This window comes from Phocoena phocoena, chromosome 10 (assembly GCF_963924675.1).
Source record: "Phocoena phocoena chromosome 10, mPhoPho1.1, whole genome shotgun sequence".
Taxonomy (NCBI): domain Eukaryota; kingdom Metazoa; phylum Chordata; class Mammalia; order Artiodactyla; family Phocoenidae; genus Phocoena; species Phocoena phocoena.
In genome coordinates this window covers 39,580,714-39,598,856 of record NC_089228.1, presented here as the reverse complement: position 1 = coordinate 39,598,856, position 18,143 = coordinate 39,580,714, and the positions used below count along the sequence as shown (strand labels likewise).

General features: G+C 45.2%; 1 protein-coding gene across 1 annotated transcript; it reads right to left on the bottom strand.

The window, feature by feature from the left end:
• Positions 1 to 2,775: 2,775 nt before the first annotated feature.
• Positions 2,776 to 8,721, bottom strand: NME6 (NME/NM23 nucleoside diphosphate kinase 6). Its single transcript, XM_065885799.1, has 6 exons — positions 8,631 to 8,721; positions 5,860 to 5,956; positions 4,744 to 4,846; positions 4,160 to 4,199; positions 3,578 to 3,738; positions 2,776 to 3,304 (listed from the first exon to the last, which is right to left on the bottom strand). Exons 2-6 carry the CDS (start codon positions 5,947 to 5,949, stop codon positions 3,138 to 3,140), a joined length of 561 nt encoding a protein of 186 aa, XP_065741871.1. The 5' UTR covers positions 5,950 to 5,956; positions 8,631 to 8,721; the 3' UTR covers positions 2,776 to 3,137.
• Between the last annotated feature and the right edge of the window lie 9,422 nt (positions 8,722 to 18,143).

The following is an 18,143-nucleotide window of genomic DNA, read 5'->3' as shown; positions in this document are numbered from 1 at the left end:
TCCTCTCCCCACACTCCTTCAACTGTTTTCCAGCTTCTGTGGTCACCCTCAGCCTTTTGTAGGGTACTTCACCACCACATGCTGGATTGTTTCAGTCCCAGCATTCTCCTGCCTCCCCTCCACTCTGTGCACTCTGTTTGCCAGTCACATCCATTCCCTTCACTTAAATCTCTAGTCACTTCACTCTACTCAGTCACCAAGGATGTCTTCTCTACAGTGGCCATATAAGTGGGGACTGAGGGGCACGTGGAGCAAGAAATATTCACAGGTACAGAGCTTTAAGGATTAGATACGAAAAATGGAGGGAAGGAGAGTGCTTCTTCTGGCTGCTTACCGATAGCTGGGGCTCCTGATCAGTCTCTCTTGTCAGTTTTCCTGGTGTTTTCAGCTGGCCTTTGTTTAGCTTTGTGGGGGAGAATGCCGCAACTAAAATATCGCACATGTTGCAACTAAAAAGGTCCTGCATGCTACGACTAAAGATTCCACATGCCACAACTAAGACCCGGCACAGCCTAGATAGATAGATATTTAAAAAGAAGAAGAAAAAGAAACCAACCAGTCTCCTCTCGAATGGTGAGTGTGCACGCCATACCGTAATGGGCTGCTGAGAAAATGGGGGTGAGCCTGTCAGTGCAGACAACTGATATGGACTTGTCTGTACAGAGATGAAGAAACAGGTAGCCAAAGGGGAAAATGAGGTTAAAATGATTTTGAAAAATGGGAGACACCAAAACATGTTTGAATTCAAAGGGGAAGGACTCAGTGGAGAAGGGTAAAAGTGCAGTAAAGACTAGACAACCAAAAAAGCGAGGAGATGGGATTCAGAGCAACATGGAAGGACTGGCTTAACAGGAAGCAGGACCCATCCTGTGTTGTAACAGGAAGATAGAAGAAGATGGGAGCATATGTAGACATATACTTACAGATTCAGTTGTAAGAAGATTCTCTAAGACTCCTAGGTATCCCACTCTAAACCCACAGGTAGTATGACAGTATAAATGCTTCAACCCACTGTCTTCCACACAAAGTAAGCTCCCTACCACTCCAGAGCTGCCGCTCTTGCCAAGGTCACAGCGATCTCCATGCTGCCATACTTAGGGGGTACTTTAAGGGATTCATTATTCTGGACTTCTCAACAGCATTCAACATTGCTTCATTATCTAAACACTCTCTCCTCTTGACTTTCCTGATCCACACACCCTCGGTTTTTTCCTTCCTTCTCTGGCTATTTCTTCATCTCCTTTGTTGGCTTGTGCAAGTATTTGTTTTCATAAGTTCTATATAAATTCAAGGCTCCTCACTACTTTCAGTTTGTAGATTGTCATGGTAATGGCCCCCAGTGATTCACACCTCCCACTCTCCATGCCCTATGTGTGGACTCTGGGCTTGGCCATGTGACTTGGCCTTTGTCAATGGGATATCAGCAAACATGACACAAGCAGAAGCGTGATGAGCTTGTGAATGGGGGCCTGCTCTCTTGGAACCTTGAAACAACCATGCTATGAAGCAGCTCAGGATGAAAGACCACGTTGGACCCAAATGCTGAATGCAGCCATGTGAGTGAGTCCCAGTGAGCCCAGCAGAATCACCCAGCCAATCCACAGACACATAAGAATGAATCGTTGTTATTGTTTTTTAATATTTATTTATTTGTTTATTTTTGGCTGTGTCAGGTCTTAGTTGTGGCACATGGGATCTTTCACTGCGGCACGCGGGCTCTTTGTTATAGCGCATGGGCTTCTCTCTAGTTGTGGCGCGTGGGCTCTGTAGTTGTGGAGCGCGGGCTCCAGAGCACGTGGGCTCTGTAGTTTGTGGCACGTGGGCTCTCTAGTTGTGGCGCATGGGCTCAGTAGTTGGGGTATGCGGGCTTAATTGCCGCATGGCATGTGGGATCTTAGTTCCCCGACCAGGGATCGAACCCATCTCCCCTGCATTGGAAGGCGGATTCTTAACCACTGGACCACCAGTGACATCTCTAAGTCATTGTTTTAAGCCACAAAATCTCGAGGTGATTTGTCATGCAGCAACAGATAACTGTCATCCTCAGCTACAGCAGAGACATGGCTAGCTTTAGTGGCTTTGTGCAAATCAGAAAAAAAAAAGTGAGTCATAACAATATGCCTCTACTGGGCAGACATACTTTTGTTCAAACGAAAGGTGCCCCTTCTTCCAGGATGCAGCCCTGTGCCAGGTGCACAGCATGGATTTGAGCCCACAGTCAGCTCCGTCACTGGGTGCCTCATGCACTACATAAGCTGCACACTGTGTGTGAACCTCCTGGGAGATTTCTTCACGATTCTCCCTTTTTTATTTTAATTAATTTATTTTATTTATTTATTTTTGGCTGCGTTGGGTCTTCGTTGCAGTGCACAGGCTTTCTCTAGTTGCAGCGAGCGGGGGCTACTCTTTGTTGCAGTGCACAGGCTTCTCATTGTGGTGGCTTCATCTTGTTGTAGAGCACAGGCTCTAGGCACATGGGCTTCAGTAGTTGTGGCATGTGGGCTCAGTAGTTGTGGCTCGTGGGCTCTAGAGCACAGGCTCAGTAATTGTGGCGCACGGGCTTAGTTGCTCCGCAGCATGTGGGATCTTCCCGCACCAGGGTTCGAACCTGTGTCCCCTGCGTTGGCAGGCGGATTCTTAACCACTGCACTACTAGGCAAGTCCCACAATTCTCTCTTTACTTAGCATAGACCAGAAACTTGACTTCAGGACAGATTTAATTATTCCAGTTAGGGATAGAGACAGTACATAGAGTAGTGCTCCCAGCCTGCAGGATTCAGTAGAATACTGACTTTTATTAAGGAAAATAGACCAAATGTTGCTAATACAGTCACTGCATTTTTCAGGCAAGTCAGTTAGGCAAGCCCCTCCTTGAAAAAGGATGAACAGTTCTCAGAAAAAAAGGAGCCATCATTCCTCTGAACCACCCATGAACATTCCAGAGAAGAGGTAGATAGAGAGTTAGATTCTAGAAGAGGTAGCAGTGAGGAGCTAGGCTCTTAAGCAAGTGGCGGTGCCCAGCAGAGATGGCACAATGAGCCCCAGGCCTCCCTGGTCCTAGGAGAATGCTCTGGACCAGAGGTCTGCGAGAAAAGGCTGGGCAACTCCATCACTCTTCACAGACCAACAGGCCTGCGTCAGGTTGGCCCTGGGCCTCCTGTTCCAGCTGCAAAGTGGATGCCTCCCTCTGGATTGTAGCGCACAGGGCCACAGCGCAACTGGGGCTCCTCTTCCTCATACCAGCGCTGTTCACTGAAGTCGGGAAAGAAGGCTGCGATCTCTCTACTGGCTGAAACCACAGAGTCTGTAAGGGGAGGTAAAAAAGAGAAGGGGTTCTCATAGGGAGTTTAGGATGGAGGCAAGAGGCAATCACAATCAGGTTCAGAAACCAGAGCCTATACTTCTCCTGCCCCTAAGTCCTGGGGCCGCATCTGCTGAGGTGGCCACAAAGGGCCAGAAACACAACTGGGAAGAAAGCTCACTGAGGGACCTGGCTCTCAACCCCACCATATGCCCGCCCACCAACCTCAAACCAGCTTCGCTTATTAAATACAGTGGACACAGGAGGCAGACTCACCTGAGCCATGGGTTGTATTACGGGTGTCAGTGAGGCCGAAACTCCCACGAATTGAATCTGGGGCCACGTGGCGTGCTCGAAACACTCTGGTGGGTCCCATCACTGTCCTCCAGAGCTGGATGGCATCCTTGTGGGCGAGGATGTAGGCTCGGATTGGCCCACTGTGAACAAATGGAGCACATGTCAGGAATCTGGCTATCGGGTCCAGGAGGGCATACCATGAGTAGAGCACAAATAAAGGCACACTGGACATCCTGAGAGTCTCCTTGCCTTTCTAGTTGAGTGCCAATACTGCTTCTAATAGAAGGTGATGGAAGGCCACTGCGGATGATCAAGAAAGGCCACAGGGATCAGAAGAGTTGCTAGGTAGCATTCAACAATACTCTTCTACAGCTCCTGGAGCAGTTAACTACCATGGGACAAGTGGCCACAAGGTCAGTGTTGGCCCAAGCCCATGTTTCTTCAGACACTTGACACTGGTTACAAGTTTAAAGAGTGGCAAATAAAATTAACAAATCTATTTAGGAGGCAGGGGAAATAAGTCTCAGTGGATGAAGATGTTATAACCAAAATGAGAAATACCTGGCCATGAACTCCACCAGCCGCTGATAGAAAAAACGCCCTGCAAAGAGAGTACCTTCATCAAGACACTGGTGCCAAGAGAACTTTTTATACTTCTGACTCCCTATTTGGAATGATAAAAACTGTTTTAGAGAAAAGAACAAGGACCTTGGCGTCTGACATACCTGGGTCTGAATCCAGGCTCTCCAACTTGCAACCTGTGTAGTTTCGGGTAAATCATTAACTTCCCTAATTTAGTTTTCTAATTTGTGTGCTGGGGACATAACAATACCTACTTCATGGGGTTGCTGGGGAATTAAAAGAAATCATGAGCCTTTGGACAATGTCTGACAGAGTAAATTGGTAACTAGTGATAGTATCAGGACATAAAACTAGGTTACTTGTTGGGACCATGATGTAGAACCCTCCTAGAAAACATTTAAAAAATACTGATAATCATGAAAAGTTTGTGTATAAACCAAGATTTTAGAAGACTGGCTGCAATTTTACGGTTCGCAGGTCAGAGAGAGCCTGACATTGTGTGGCCAGGTAAAATCTCTCTTGTGATAGAGAAGCCTCCCACTCAAGAGGACTGTTGGTCCTACCTTCATGCTCTTGGTAAAACTTCTGGCAATCTTCCTTTCTCCACAGAAGTTCTCTCATTCGTACAATAAGGAACTTGTTGCTCAGAATCTGCTGATGAACAGCCTGGATAAACACCACCCCAAAGATAAAAGTCAGTCAAAGGGACCATTTGAGTGAATGGGAGACCCAGGCAGACCAAAAGAACCCTGAGGACCCTTCAGAGCCTAGGACTTGAGGGTCTTTCCCATTGGTGGGTCAGAAGAAAAGAGACGCCCTGTTGCTGTCTTGAAGATGGAGTGAGCCATGTGATGAGGAATGTGAGTGGACTCTAAAAATGGTAGGCCCCACCTGAAGGCCGGCAAGGACATGGGTCTATCTCAGTCCTATAACCACAGAAACCAAATTCTGCCAACCTGAATGAGTATCAAAGTGGATTCTTCCCCAGACCCTTTAGATAGGGCCCAGTCAGCCGATACCTGGAATTTGGCTTTGTGAAACTCTAAGGAGAGAACCCAGCCCTCAGCCAAACCTACTGGACGTCTAAATTCTAGAACTGTGAGATAATGAGTATTGTTTTAAGCTGCTAAGTTTGTGGTAATTTGTTACACATTAGTAGAGAACTAATATACGTACATTGTCTTGAGGTTTGGTTTTTATTATTGTATTGGATCTTTTCTTATATTTTATATCTGTCCCAATTCTCCAGTAGATTTTTAATGTATATTTATTTTTGGCTGTGTTGGGTCTTCGTTTCTGTGTGAGGGCTTTCTCTGGTTGTGGCAAGCGGGGGCCACTCACTAATCGCGGCCTCTCTTGTTGCGGAGCACAGGCTCCAGACACGCAGGCTCAGTAGTTGTGGCTCACGGGCCCAGTTGCTCCGCGGCATGTGGGATCTTCCCGGACCAGGGCTCGAACCCGTGTCCTGTGCATTGGCAGGCAGATTCTCAACCACTGCGCCACCAGGGAAGCCCTCCAGTAGATTTTTAATCTCCTTATGGTCAGAGTCATGGCTTCTAACTTTGCCTCCACACCATCTAGCACAGGACTGTGTTGTCAGTCTTCGCAAATGGCCCTATGGCACCTGAAACAAAAGCAATGCCTCCGACATACAGTAGAGGCTTAGGACTTGTTCTTACCTCCAGAATCAGTGGGTGAGCAACTGCATCAGGCTTGATCAGAGCCAGAGTAAGCTGGAGAGCCTGAGGGCTCCGTAATATCGAGGTCATCTCCCTGCTGCCATCAGAGAGTCAGATAAGAGACCCATCAGTGCTGCACTCCCCACCCTTCCTATTCTGGAGCCGAGCAGTTTTGCAAGTCAACTAGGGCTCTCACTCCGGCACTGATAAAGCACACGACAGTTACTTAGTATTTAATTTGCCCATTTGGGTTCATGGGGCTGAGGGAAGGGAGTGGTAGAGGGGCCATTCAGGTTGCCCAGTGGAGCACATAATCTGGTTAGTGCAACTGTAAACCTGTGAAAGAGTGACCCATTCAGAAGTTCAAGTTTAAACACGACCTGTCTCTGGCGATACTCCTGTCCCTTCCTTTCTTTTGTGTTTTACAGAGGATTTACAATTTACATTCCTAAAGAGCAGCCACAAGGGTACAATAACTGTTCCCACAGTGCCCTCCCATCAATTATAGAATTTGAAGATTGGATGGACAAGAATTGGGATCTTGCCAGGATACCCCCCAAAAAGTCTGCTGGATACATACCATTTCTTATCTAATCTTACAGATAAGTCAGGATCTATCACGCCCAAATCAAACCCTTTAATACACTCAGCTGTCCTCAATGGCAGGGTTTGCAGACATGCAACTCCAAGGTCAAAGACAAGTTGTAATCATTTTGTATCTGAAGCAGCTAAAACTGCCTGGCACAAAGGTGCTTAATCAATTTTATTGACTAAATGAACCTATACAGTCTTATTCTATTCATCTTCAGAGAAAAGAACAAGACACTATTTCTAGTGTCTAATCATGATGGTGTAAGAGCTCAATAAATAATTGTGAAGATGATATAAAGAACATAAAAGTATTTTATAAACTGGACTAAGAAAACTTGAGATCTCTTCCAACTTTGAAATTCTGTTTACATGTAAGAAATTGATCATCTCTGCAGGACTAAGGTCTCAAAGATTATCTGGTGGAACCCCTAAATTTGCCAACAAATACAGAGAAGGCTTACATGAACACACAGGGACAGAGTCTGGACAACTGTCTCTTTATTCTTAGCCCGAAAGTAGCCTGACAATCACATTAAAAGCAGTGCTAGGGGGCTTCCCTGGTGGCGCAGTGGTTGAGAGTCCGCCTGCCGATGCAGGGGACACGGGTTCGTGCCCCGGTCCGGGAAGATCCCACATTCCGCGGAGCGGCTAGGCCCGTGAGCCATGGCCGCTGAGCCTGCGCATCCGGAGCCTGTGCTCCGCAACGGGAGGGGCCCCAACAGTGGGAGGCCCGCGTACCGCAAAGAAAAAAAAAAAAAAAAGCAGTGCTAGGGTCTGGCCCAAATGGAGAAACTGTGCCAAGGTCTCTCCTATTCATGTCCCTTCTACAGCATTCAGCTTGATGCTCCACTCAATCCACAAAGCTAAGCACAGTCTAACCAGTACAAGATCAGCCAACCCAGTTTCCCTAACATCCCAGGTGGTGAGTAACCCAAAAGCGAGCAGAATCTTTGCCATATATCTAGGGAGCGACACCCTTGGCACCTCCCCTTCCTCACCCTCCATATCCATGATATCACTGAGTTCTGGCAATTTTACCTAGCCAGTGTATCTCAAATCCATACAATTCTCTCCTTCTCAACTGCCACCACCACAGTCCAAGACATCATCAACCCCCTCTGGACTTCTGCAACAGCCTCTTCAGTGGTCTCCCAGTTTCTACTCTTGCTACCCTCTACAATCTGTTCTCCACATAGCAGCCACAGTGAACTAAAAATGCAAATCTAGTCATATCATTTCCCTCCTTAACCCTTCAAAGTGTACCCTGCTTTTATGATAAAACCCCAAAGCCTTATCATGTCCTACTAGGCTTTGCATGATCTTATCCCTGCATACCTCTCTAGCCTCATCTGGAACTCCACACTCCTTAAGTTGCTTTTGCTCCAGCCTCACGGGCCTTACAGCTCCAAGACATTCTGGCCTGACAGCCTTTGCCTGAGAAGTTTTCACAGTCCAGAAAGTGCTTCCTCTGGTTACCTCCTACTCACCCAGTAGATCTTAGTTCGCTTCCCCTGTTATACATTCTCATGGCTCCTTTCACGTTTTCTTTAGTTAGCTCTTCCCAACTAGAAGGTCAGCTCTATGAAAGCAGGGATCTGTTTCGCTCACCATCGTATCCTCTGTACTTATGCAGAGTGCCTAGCACATAGATGGTTCTCAACAGTATTTGTTGAATGAATCAATGAATCAATCTGATTCATTTATTCCAAGACCAGAATGCTAGGGGCTATCCAGCGGAGGACATGGTTCCTTTCCTAATGCCAGCTAAGTTATGCCTGTCTTGGACCTTGGTTTACAACAAATGTTAACAGGTCAAGAAACTTGCTCAACATAAAAGTCACTCGATTAGAGAATTATAAATTTTAGAAATTGCCTGGGCGTTTGCCCCCACAACAGAGGCGCCTATTCTGCTTCCTGGAAGGCGCCAGCCATGCCTCTCATCCTCCCAAGCGTGTCGGAGACCTGCAACCCGTCAACTCAGCTTTCTGCTTCCAACACCTGAAGCCCCGCCCCCCACACTCACAGCCTCAGCTCTAGACACCGCCCTCTTCCCCACCCTGCTCTTCCATTTCTCTGGGCCTGCAGCTGCGCGACCCAGGCCCCTTGTACCGAGGCTTAAGGCCACACTAGATTCTGAGCTATTCGGAGCCCCAGTGTGCTGGAGTTCGGGTCCGAGTCACCTGATTCTCCCGCCGCGCAGGCCGGCCACCAGGCACTGCGATAGCTAGCCTTCGGTACAAGCGGGGTCCTTCAGGCATTCGGCCGGGCAGCCTGCCTCAGGGTCCTTGCCGGGTGAGGCGGAGTGCCCCCCAATCCAGGAGGCCCTGCAGCAGGAAGGCCCGCCTTCTGGTGGCCCTTGCGTCTCTCCCGCGCTTGGCCCGGACTGGACGAGGAGAAGAAGCTATGCCGGGCGGTAGCTGTTCTTCCGAGCCTGGCTCGGGCGCCCCCAGGCGGAAGGGAGGGCCGGGCCTGTGGCCCTGCTCGGGGAGGTGACTCAGAGAGGACAGGATGGGCGTTTCAAGGTGGCAGCCCGTCAGTGAACATGCGCGCCAGCGGGGCCGCCGGAGTGGGCCTGGCCCCACTCGATCTCTCTTTTATTCTCTGTCTGGGGTAGTGCCTGGCACATGGTTGGTGCCCAGTATTTGTCGGAGGGACGCGGGAGACAAAAAACTTGTGTGCGCTGAATCGCAAGTTCAGAGGCAGCCACTGAATCCTCTTGCACTGTTGGTGGGAATGTAAATTGATACATCCACTATGGAGAACAGCATGGAGGTTCCTTAAAAAACTCAAAATAGAACCACCATACGACCCAGCAATCCCACTACTGGGCATATACCCTGAGAAAAGCATAATTCAAAAAGAGTCATGTACCAAAATGTTCATTGCAGCTCTGTTTACAATAGCCAGGACATGGAAGCAACCTAAGTGTCCATCAACAGATGAACGGATAAAGAAGATGTGGAATATATACAATGGAATATTACTCAACCATAAAAAGAAAATTGAGTTATTTGTAGTGAGGTGGATGGACCTAGAGTCTGTCATATAGAGTGAAGTTAAGTCAGAAAAACAAATACTGTATGCTAACACATATATATAGAATCCCCCCCCCAAAAAAAAATGGTCATGAAGAACCTAGGGGCAAGATGAGAATAAAGACGCAGACCTACTAGAAAATGGATTTGAGGATACGGGGAGGGGGAATGGTAAGCTGGGACAAAGTGAGAGAGTGGCATGGACATATATACACTACCAAACGTAAAATAGATAGCTAGTGGGAAGCAGCCGCATAGCACAGGGAGATCAGCTCGGTGCTTTGTGACCACCTAGAGGGGTGGGATAGGGAGGATGGGAGGGAGGGAGACACAAGAGGGAAGAGGTATGGGGACATGTATATGTATAACCGATTCACTTTGTTATAAAGCAGAAACTAACCATTGTAAAGCAAGTATACTCCAATAAAGATGTTTTTAAAAGTCTTTGAGCACAGAGGGATATGTGGAAGCGAAGGAGCATAGCTAATATGGGGGTGGTGAGGGAGGATTCTTGGTTGGAAAGCAGGTGTACATAGAGCATGAGGGAAACTAGTCATAGGCCCTTGAACATGTCGCTAAGGAATTTGGGGTAGGGTGTGGGGTGGGGTTACCATGGAGTCCACTGAAGCAGTCCAGGGTGAGGGGATGAGAACTGAGGGTATTTGTGGTGTGTTGTATAATGTATGGAGAGGGTGATGACAGTGGGTATGGAGAAGGGACAGTGTGACAGGTTGAATAAGGGTGGTACTTTTTTTTTCTTGGAGAGAATCACTGAATTTGAGAAGAGTGAAAACAAACTATAAATGTCATCAATTAAAAAACATTTTTTAAAACTGATTTTGTGCCTGCATGTACATGTGTTGCACTCCTGGAATGTTGGAAGGAGGGTCTGTGGTTCTGGCAGCTTGTTTCCACAAGGTGTCTTTGGGAGAGTCCATTTCTTACCTGTCTGGCTGGTGAAGAAGGCACATGTCCATTGCTGCCTTCAGAGGATGAGAGTAAACTTACCAAGTCCCACTAACCCAACATTTAGTTTTAGCCTTTTTTCCCAAATGCACAGGGTCCAACTTTGTTTCCCACCTTGATCTTCATTTACATGCCTTTGGGCTATAGAGATTTTGCTGATTTTTAGGCCATGGCCATTAATTCACCTTTGTGTCTGTCTGTCTTACACACACTGTAGAAGGTTTTAGTTCCATATTTTATAGTTGCTTTGACCATCCTCAAGAGTAAGCCTATGTTATGAAAGTACGGGCAGATGTGATTTTAGGGGGAGACTCAATAAATAACACCCTTTTTCTAAACCGGGGCTCATAACTAACGGAAATAGAGGAACGGCAGGCAGGTGGAGACTAAATGTCAACTTTATACTGATGGAGCTGTTGAAGAATATAACTTAGTGTGAGAACCTGATGCACCTGCCTTCTAACCGTGTGCTACCCAAGTTCAATACCTAGTCTCTTATAAGCCTCACTTAAAACAACAGCAACAACAAAATCTAAATAGTTGACAGGACCTATAAAATTATCACAGCATTCCCTCAACATTCACAAAATTACTCCCCAGCCCCTAGCAGATATAGCAGGGAAAATTTTGTCCCTAGAAACCTGTCAAAAGATACTCAGTTATATCTGTGGGAAGGTGAATAAGCTGGAAAATCCTTGATTCGGTTTTGCTGGGACTGAAGTAATTCTATACTAGTTATGACTCTGAACTTGTAAGTCTGAACTCAGTTGGGAGAATCACCCATTAAGAGGTTAATTATGACTTACGTTCATTCTATCCAGAGGGACATCTACCTGTGTCTAGTCTTGTCTCTAGATAGTGGTATTTAAGACAGTGCTGCCTTCGTGCAGTGTTAATTTACCGTAGTAGCAGCAGCCCCAACCAGGTCTTCTTTGAGATTTTTGAGATGTCTTTCTTTTTCATCCAGCATATTTAAATTACTTAATACCATTTCCCCTTTGGGTCCTGTGTTTCTGGCACCCCAGGACCGCCTTGAGGGTGGGCTCTAATGACACAGCTTCACTAGCCCCCTGTGAGCAGTCCTCAGGGGCCACTGCCTTCTGCTGTGGAGTTGCTCATGCCCAGGACACCTGTCTCCTGTGGGGGGCTGGGGGGTGGAGTTCCTTTATCCGGCATGTTTCAGTTGAGACTCATTCTCAGCAGGTTTTTTTTTACCTGAATCTGCTGTCCTGAAGTTTGTTCTTCCAGGGACCCAGTGAGAATCAAGACCTTTGCTATGTTTTCCTCAAGATACTGTCCTCATCTTCTGAATGTGTCAGGTGAGGAGTAGCATTGCTTTTAGGCACTTCTCTTTGAGGGTTTTTCTCTCTACTGTTCCTGTACTCCTTTCCAGAAGGCTCATTGAGTTTCTAACATTTTATTGTTGGAGAGAAGGAAGACCCATAGGGCTGGCCCTTTGCTGGACTGTGGATGGTGGGGAGGAAATGCAGTTTGCCTCTCAGCTGTTTTCCAAGATGTCAGCTTTCTCTTAAGAAAATATCTCTTCCATTGTTTTCATTCTTGCACTGCTCCTAATCTGATAGGGCAGGTTTCTAAAGCTCTGCCTTTCTTCCTGAACATATGTGATTCTTTGAGACAATGTTCAGGCCTAGGTTTTTCTCATCATCTTTTCAACTTCTGTGGCTGTGGTCATCTCATTGAATGTTTTTTCTACTTTAGTCTAAGAAGATGGCATGTTTTGGTGGTAACAGGGCACTGTTTCTTTTTTGTTATAAATAAAACCTATCACTCTTTTACAATTGAAGCTGCAGTGTAAATCTCAGAACTGTAAAACCATGGCCAGAGTTTTTGAAAAACAGACCATCAGGCAGGGAGTGACCCTTAATCCATGTAGGAAAAAAATGCATGCGTTCCTCCAATTTTGTCCTTTGGCCTTGAGTATGGCTGAGAACATAAGGGATGGAATCTGGTACAACCTTTCCGTGCTGCCTGCTAGGCTGGTACTAAAGTTCGGAGCTTACACACTTGTGTTCTTAGCATATGTGGAACTTAATTGTGACTTAAAGCCCCTGGCCTCTCGAACCAGCTAAAAATCATAGTAAAGGGCCAAATAATTGTTTTGCCTCTGAGGTCTAAAAGGCCTGTAGAGGGAAAGACTTCCCCACAGTCAAATCTGTGCCTCAGCAAGGCTGCTTCACTGAGATCCCCTCTGCTGCTTAGGGTCTGCAGGTGCCCCACAAGGCTATGGGTGTGTGCTAATGAAACTGTGTGAAACCGTGCACCTCAGATTGGGACTTGAACCCACGTGCCGGGACTCAAACCCAGCCTAAATCCAGAATGGGACATGCGGCCAGGACTCGAACCCAGCCAAAACCCTGATTGGGACTTGAACCCATGCAGCCGGCCAAAACCCACAGTCTTCCAACTGAGATCACACACCTGGTTTCAGGACTTAATGAAGCTCAGGTTCTTGATGTCTCATCGCAGAAAGAATTCAGTGAGAGACACAGTGATAGGTAATAAGTGGATTTATTTAGAGAGAAACACTCCACGGACAAGAGTGTGGGCCATCTCAGAAGATGAGAAAGGCACCAGACTATGGGGTTGTCAGTTTTTATAGGGGTGGGTAATTTCATAGGCTAATGAGTAGGAGGAATATTCCAGCTATTTCAGGAAGGGGTGGGGATTTCCAGGAATTGGGCCATGCCCACTTTTTGATCCTTTTGGTGGGTCTTGGAACTGTCATGGCGCCTGTGGGTGTGTCATTTAGCTTGCTGCTGTGTTACAGTGAGCGTACGCAGAGGCTCAAGGTCCAGTGGAAGTTGACTTGCCCTCCATCTTGGACCCATTTGGCTCTAATCAGTTTATGTCATGTCCTTGGGCTATGTCATTCTTTCGAAGGTTGTGCCCTGCCTCCTTCCCTCCTGTTTCACTAAGGCCAAGGGCAGTGTTGGCCTTACATTCAACATGGCTAACTTGAAAAGCATTTGAAATGCCTCAAATACTGGTCCCATCATAGCCTCAACTTACATGTGATGTTGTGATCCCCACATTTCCTTACCTGGTCTATGTTTTTTACATTCTCTGCCAAATCATCAGATCCTAACATTCCTTAGAATAAATCTTATTCCTCCACCCCGGGCAGCGCCTACTCCTGTAAAACTTCCGACACAGAGTAGCAGAATCTGTGGCTAAGTGGTTCTCGAAATAAGGGAGGAGGAAGGAGCCATGCTACAATTGCCTGGCTCTCTGTCCCTGAAGCTTCACCCAGGAGAGCAGAGGTGTGCCAAGAGGCCAGGAGTGTTCAGGGGAAATCCTTCCTCCTGGACCCAGGGGATCAGGCCAAGAAGCATTTATTTTTAATAGTAATAGTATGAAAATAACATACAGACAAGTTGCAACCTGTATGTTTGGGAATTAGTCAAGAGCTTGACTTCAAGAAGAAAATAATTTCAGTTTGGGATGTGGTGAGTTTGCAGTGATAGTACATTCAAGCAGAACTAGCTTGTTGGTGATTGAGTAAGGTTAGGTTTAGGAGTTGTCAAAGTGGGGATGGTTGGAATATGTGTGGACTTAAAAATTATTCACAACCTAAAAGTTATGTTGCATTTGGTAGGAATTTTTAGGACCTCAAGCCCAGGAGGCAGTATCTCAAGTAACCCTGAGAAAACTGCTCCAAGGAGGCGAGGCAGGGAGCCAGGTTATATAGATGTTTTGTAACAAAGTGCAGGTAGTCGGAGTGCAGGTAGTCGGGAACATCAAAACATTATTGTTAATTAAAGAAAACCAGATATCCCAAGTTAAGGAATTTAGTGCTTTTCTGTGTACAGGAAGATGCAAGAGTCTGGACTCACTGAAATCATTCCTGTGATATGCACCTCAGCTATCTGGGGCCAGTATCCTGTATTTTCACATCCTGAGTTCCCTCAGGGCTCACCAGCTCTCAGGAGGGCTGCAAGTGCAGATGACTGTGACATCCTTTGTTTACTGATATGGCAGGACATATTCCATTTCTCATATGTCTGAAGAATTGACCATGGGAGAAAATGCAGACAGAAAACAGAAGGCCAAGAACCAATCCTCCCCTTGTCAAAGAATAATTTTAAAACTTTTACTTTATACAAGGGAAAACGATTGAGTGATTGATTGATTTAATCCAGCAAAAGCGAAAACAGGATTTCTATAAGAGAAAAAGTAGAGAGGGAAGAAGGAAAATTGCATATAGTGTTACCAAGTCCAAGTTTGGTCTGCTCGCCACACGACGGGCCAATAAATCGGAGAGGAGGTGTTGAGCCAAGAAATACGACTTTATTCAGAAAGCCGGCAGAGGGTTTTGGATGCCAGTTTCTTTTCTAGCACAGAGAGGGGGAGGAGATGAGGAAGTAAAGTAAAAAGACAAACGTTTTGCAAATATCCCCTGTAATGGCCAGCCTCAGGGAGGGGATGTGTTAATTTCTTCTTTCTTGCAGCCATCCACAGGTGGAACAGGGTCCGGATGTTTCCCTGAACAAAGGCACTTTGGTTTAACATTCAGGCAGAGGGGCAGGGTTCCTGAGGCAGGCCATTATGTATAGACAGTATCCTTTTAGTGAACAAAAGTAATGGGAAGCAAAGGTTAAACTAAAAGAAACAGATTCAACATGTTGTCAGACTTGGCTCTTCCCTGTTACAGTAGTTTGAAAATTGTGGCTTTTGTTTTCTGCAGATAAGCTGCTGATTAGCTAGCAGCCAACAAAGAAGCCAGTTACAGTATTCTGCCCTGGAGCAAGTGGATGGATTACTAAATAATACAATTTCACTTGGTTGTAGTTTTTCCTGAAGACCTTAGAAGATTAGCTCAAGTGTATATGTCAGGCAGTCTCTGGATAAATACTGTCTATCTATATCCTTTGTAAGCACCTTCATCATAGTTCTGCCAGGTCTGTACTATTTCCCTTATCAGAATTTCTGAACTTCTGCCTTTTAGTCAGCTTCAGCTCTAATCCAAATTGGCCCTGAGGACTTCGTGTCCTTCTGAGGCAGTAACATGAATTGAATGTTGTGTGAGGGGAGTGGCTGTTTAACAGTATTTAGACCCCTGAATATTAAACAGCAGAAGATGGCAAAAAGAGCAAGGGAATCCTAAATACTATTCAACACATTTGGAACCCATTTCATGTCCAACTTACTCATTGATCTGTGTAATCAGGAGAATAAGTCCCAAGGATTGGTTTAGTCAAGTTTAGCTAATGAAGTGGCTTTCTTTCTCAATTGATTGTTTTACTTCTGTAATATAAACCCTGGTATTAAAAAAATGTTAGCAGTTGCACAGTCCCCATTTTAGCAGGTCAGTATGTAGTTGAAGACTGTCCTAGCCAGTGAATTTATTGTAGTCTGTTGGGCCTCCAAGGTTTGAAATACCTTAATTTGCTGGGGGTGTTTTGTTTGTTTGGTTGGTTTTTTTTTTTTTTTTTTTTGGCCACGCCATGTGGCATGTGGGATCTTAGTTCCCCAACCAGGGATCGAACCCATGCCCCCTTCAGTGGAAGCACGGAGTCTTAACCACTGGACCGCTGGGGAAGTCCCTTAATTTTCTGTTTGCATCATAGTTGAATTATGAGTCACCTAGCCAGGGTAAAAGGTCTTTGTACAAATCAGTGAAATCCAGTGTCTTTGGTCCCTTTTGATGAGTGTTGGTCTCTCAGTAACATGAGAGTAACTGAGGGTTTTGTTTTGAGTACTTGGAAAAGCTAGATAATAAATTGAGGAGTTGGAAATTGGCAGTGAAGGACAAAAAAATTAACATAAAAGGAAAGAGAAAAGAAAAGGAGGAAGAGACAAATAATAAAATATAAGGGAGGAAACTGTCTACCAATAGTATTATCTTCTTGATTGGTAAAATAGCAAGAGGAAACTGTCTGCTTCTAGAAGCCATCTGCTTCTGGAGGCCCTTTAGTGAGCCTCAAAGTTGGATCACTACGTGTTTAAACTAGGAAGCTTATATCCTTGGTTATATGTCTAATAGCTTAAGAACAGTATTTGTGATTAAGAGCACCTGAAATAGTCCTTTCCAGTGAGGTTCTAAGACTGATTGTTCCTAAGTGTTCCCACCTTACCAAAGAAGAGACACTGATGTATCTTAGTGTGTTTGTGTCCTCCTGTTTCTAATAGGCCAGCCTCTACCCAAGGTGACCAAAGCAGACATCTCAGTAGCACTCCCAGGGGAGCCAGAAGCTAAATGGGACTTAGCCTTTTATAAAATAGGTGTTACAGCCAGCCCCAATCTAACAGGTCTAACGGCATTAAGTCTTTCTCACTGCATCTATAGAAAAGACAAAACTTTAAAACTTAGGTTGTTCAAGAGTAATTTTTTGCTTCTTTCCTTATAACCTAGTCACCAAGGCCATTAAATTTTTAGGTAAAATTTTTTTCCTGATTTCTAGCTTTAGGAAAAAATAATCCTAAAGAGCTAACATTAAGAAGTTTAAAAATTTTTAATATATATGTAAAAATATACATATGTGTGTATATGTGAGCACTTAATACAGCAATATTCTTTCTAAAAGACAATTAGAATAAGATCTTATTCCATTAGATTTTAAGATACCTCCTAATCTTATTTATTAATTCCCTTCAGAGGCAGACAAGGAGTATTTGTTTATTTGCTCCAAATTTTTGTATTTATAAAGTGGAAAGTTTTATCAACTTCTGAACAAGTTAGAATAGTTCACTGTGACAAGAGCAGAATCTGTAGAAATAAGTTCTGTTATCTACCTCAAATGCTGATTACGTACATCGCAGTCAGGTCCTTCTGAGTGGTTTTATGGTTGTATTCTGAATTTGGCACAAAGTGTGTACTGTCAGCAGGACTTCTGTGTCAGAGTCATACATCACCAAGGTCGCACTACATAGTGCTTAGATTGCACCACCGGAATGAGAAAGAGACATCATTATGTAAAACATGCTGGGACTTTTTTTTTTTTTTAATCTTTATAGACTTTGTATTTGAAATCTCACCATACAGCTTCAAGGTGATATTAATGTAGCTCTAGAATTAATTCATATTAGAATATTTCAAATGCAAAGGAGCAAAGCTGAATTTACTTGTTGGCACTGTGCTTAGTTTGAGTTCACTGTATAAATAGTACCTTAGATAAACTGGTGAGCAAACCTTATTTCCAAGGCAACTCAACCAGAGTGAACCTAGAATAGGAGAATTATTTGAGAGTCAGTGATGCTTTTGTTTAAATGTTTGGACTAGTTGTTAGGAGACATAGTCCACTATGGGCCCTGAGCATCCCTGTACATTCTGGTTGAGTGTTCCCGACTGCAAGGCTGACCCATTTCTGCTACTGAGAAGTACCTGTAGTGGGTCATATAGGCAACTAAGTAGGTCAGAGTGACCACCACATAACTGCTCGTCTCCAGGGGAGGGATTCTGACTGACTTACTGCTTGCTACAGTGTTTGCTGCTTGCTCAAAAGAGCTGTGCCCTTGTCCCTGGGTTCCTCTCTTGTAATGGAACCCACGGTGTGTGTATCTGTTACCTGGTCCTCCACATTGCCCCGTGGGAATTGGGGCTTAAGGAACCAGAGCAAATAACCTGACATTCTGGATATTACTTTTGCTGAGAGTAATAAACTCTTATCTCTGATTCAGTTTTGTGACTTAACGTCAGTATTTTTGAGAGTACGGTAAAATCCATGGCTCTTC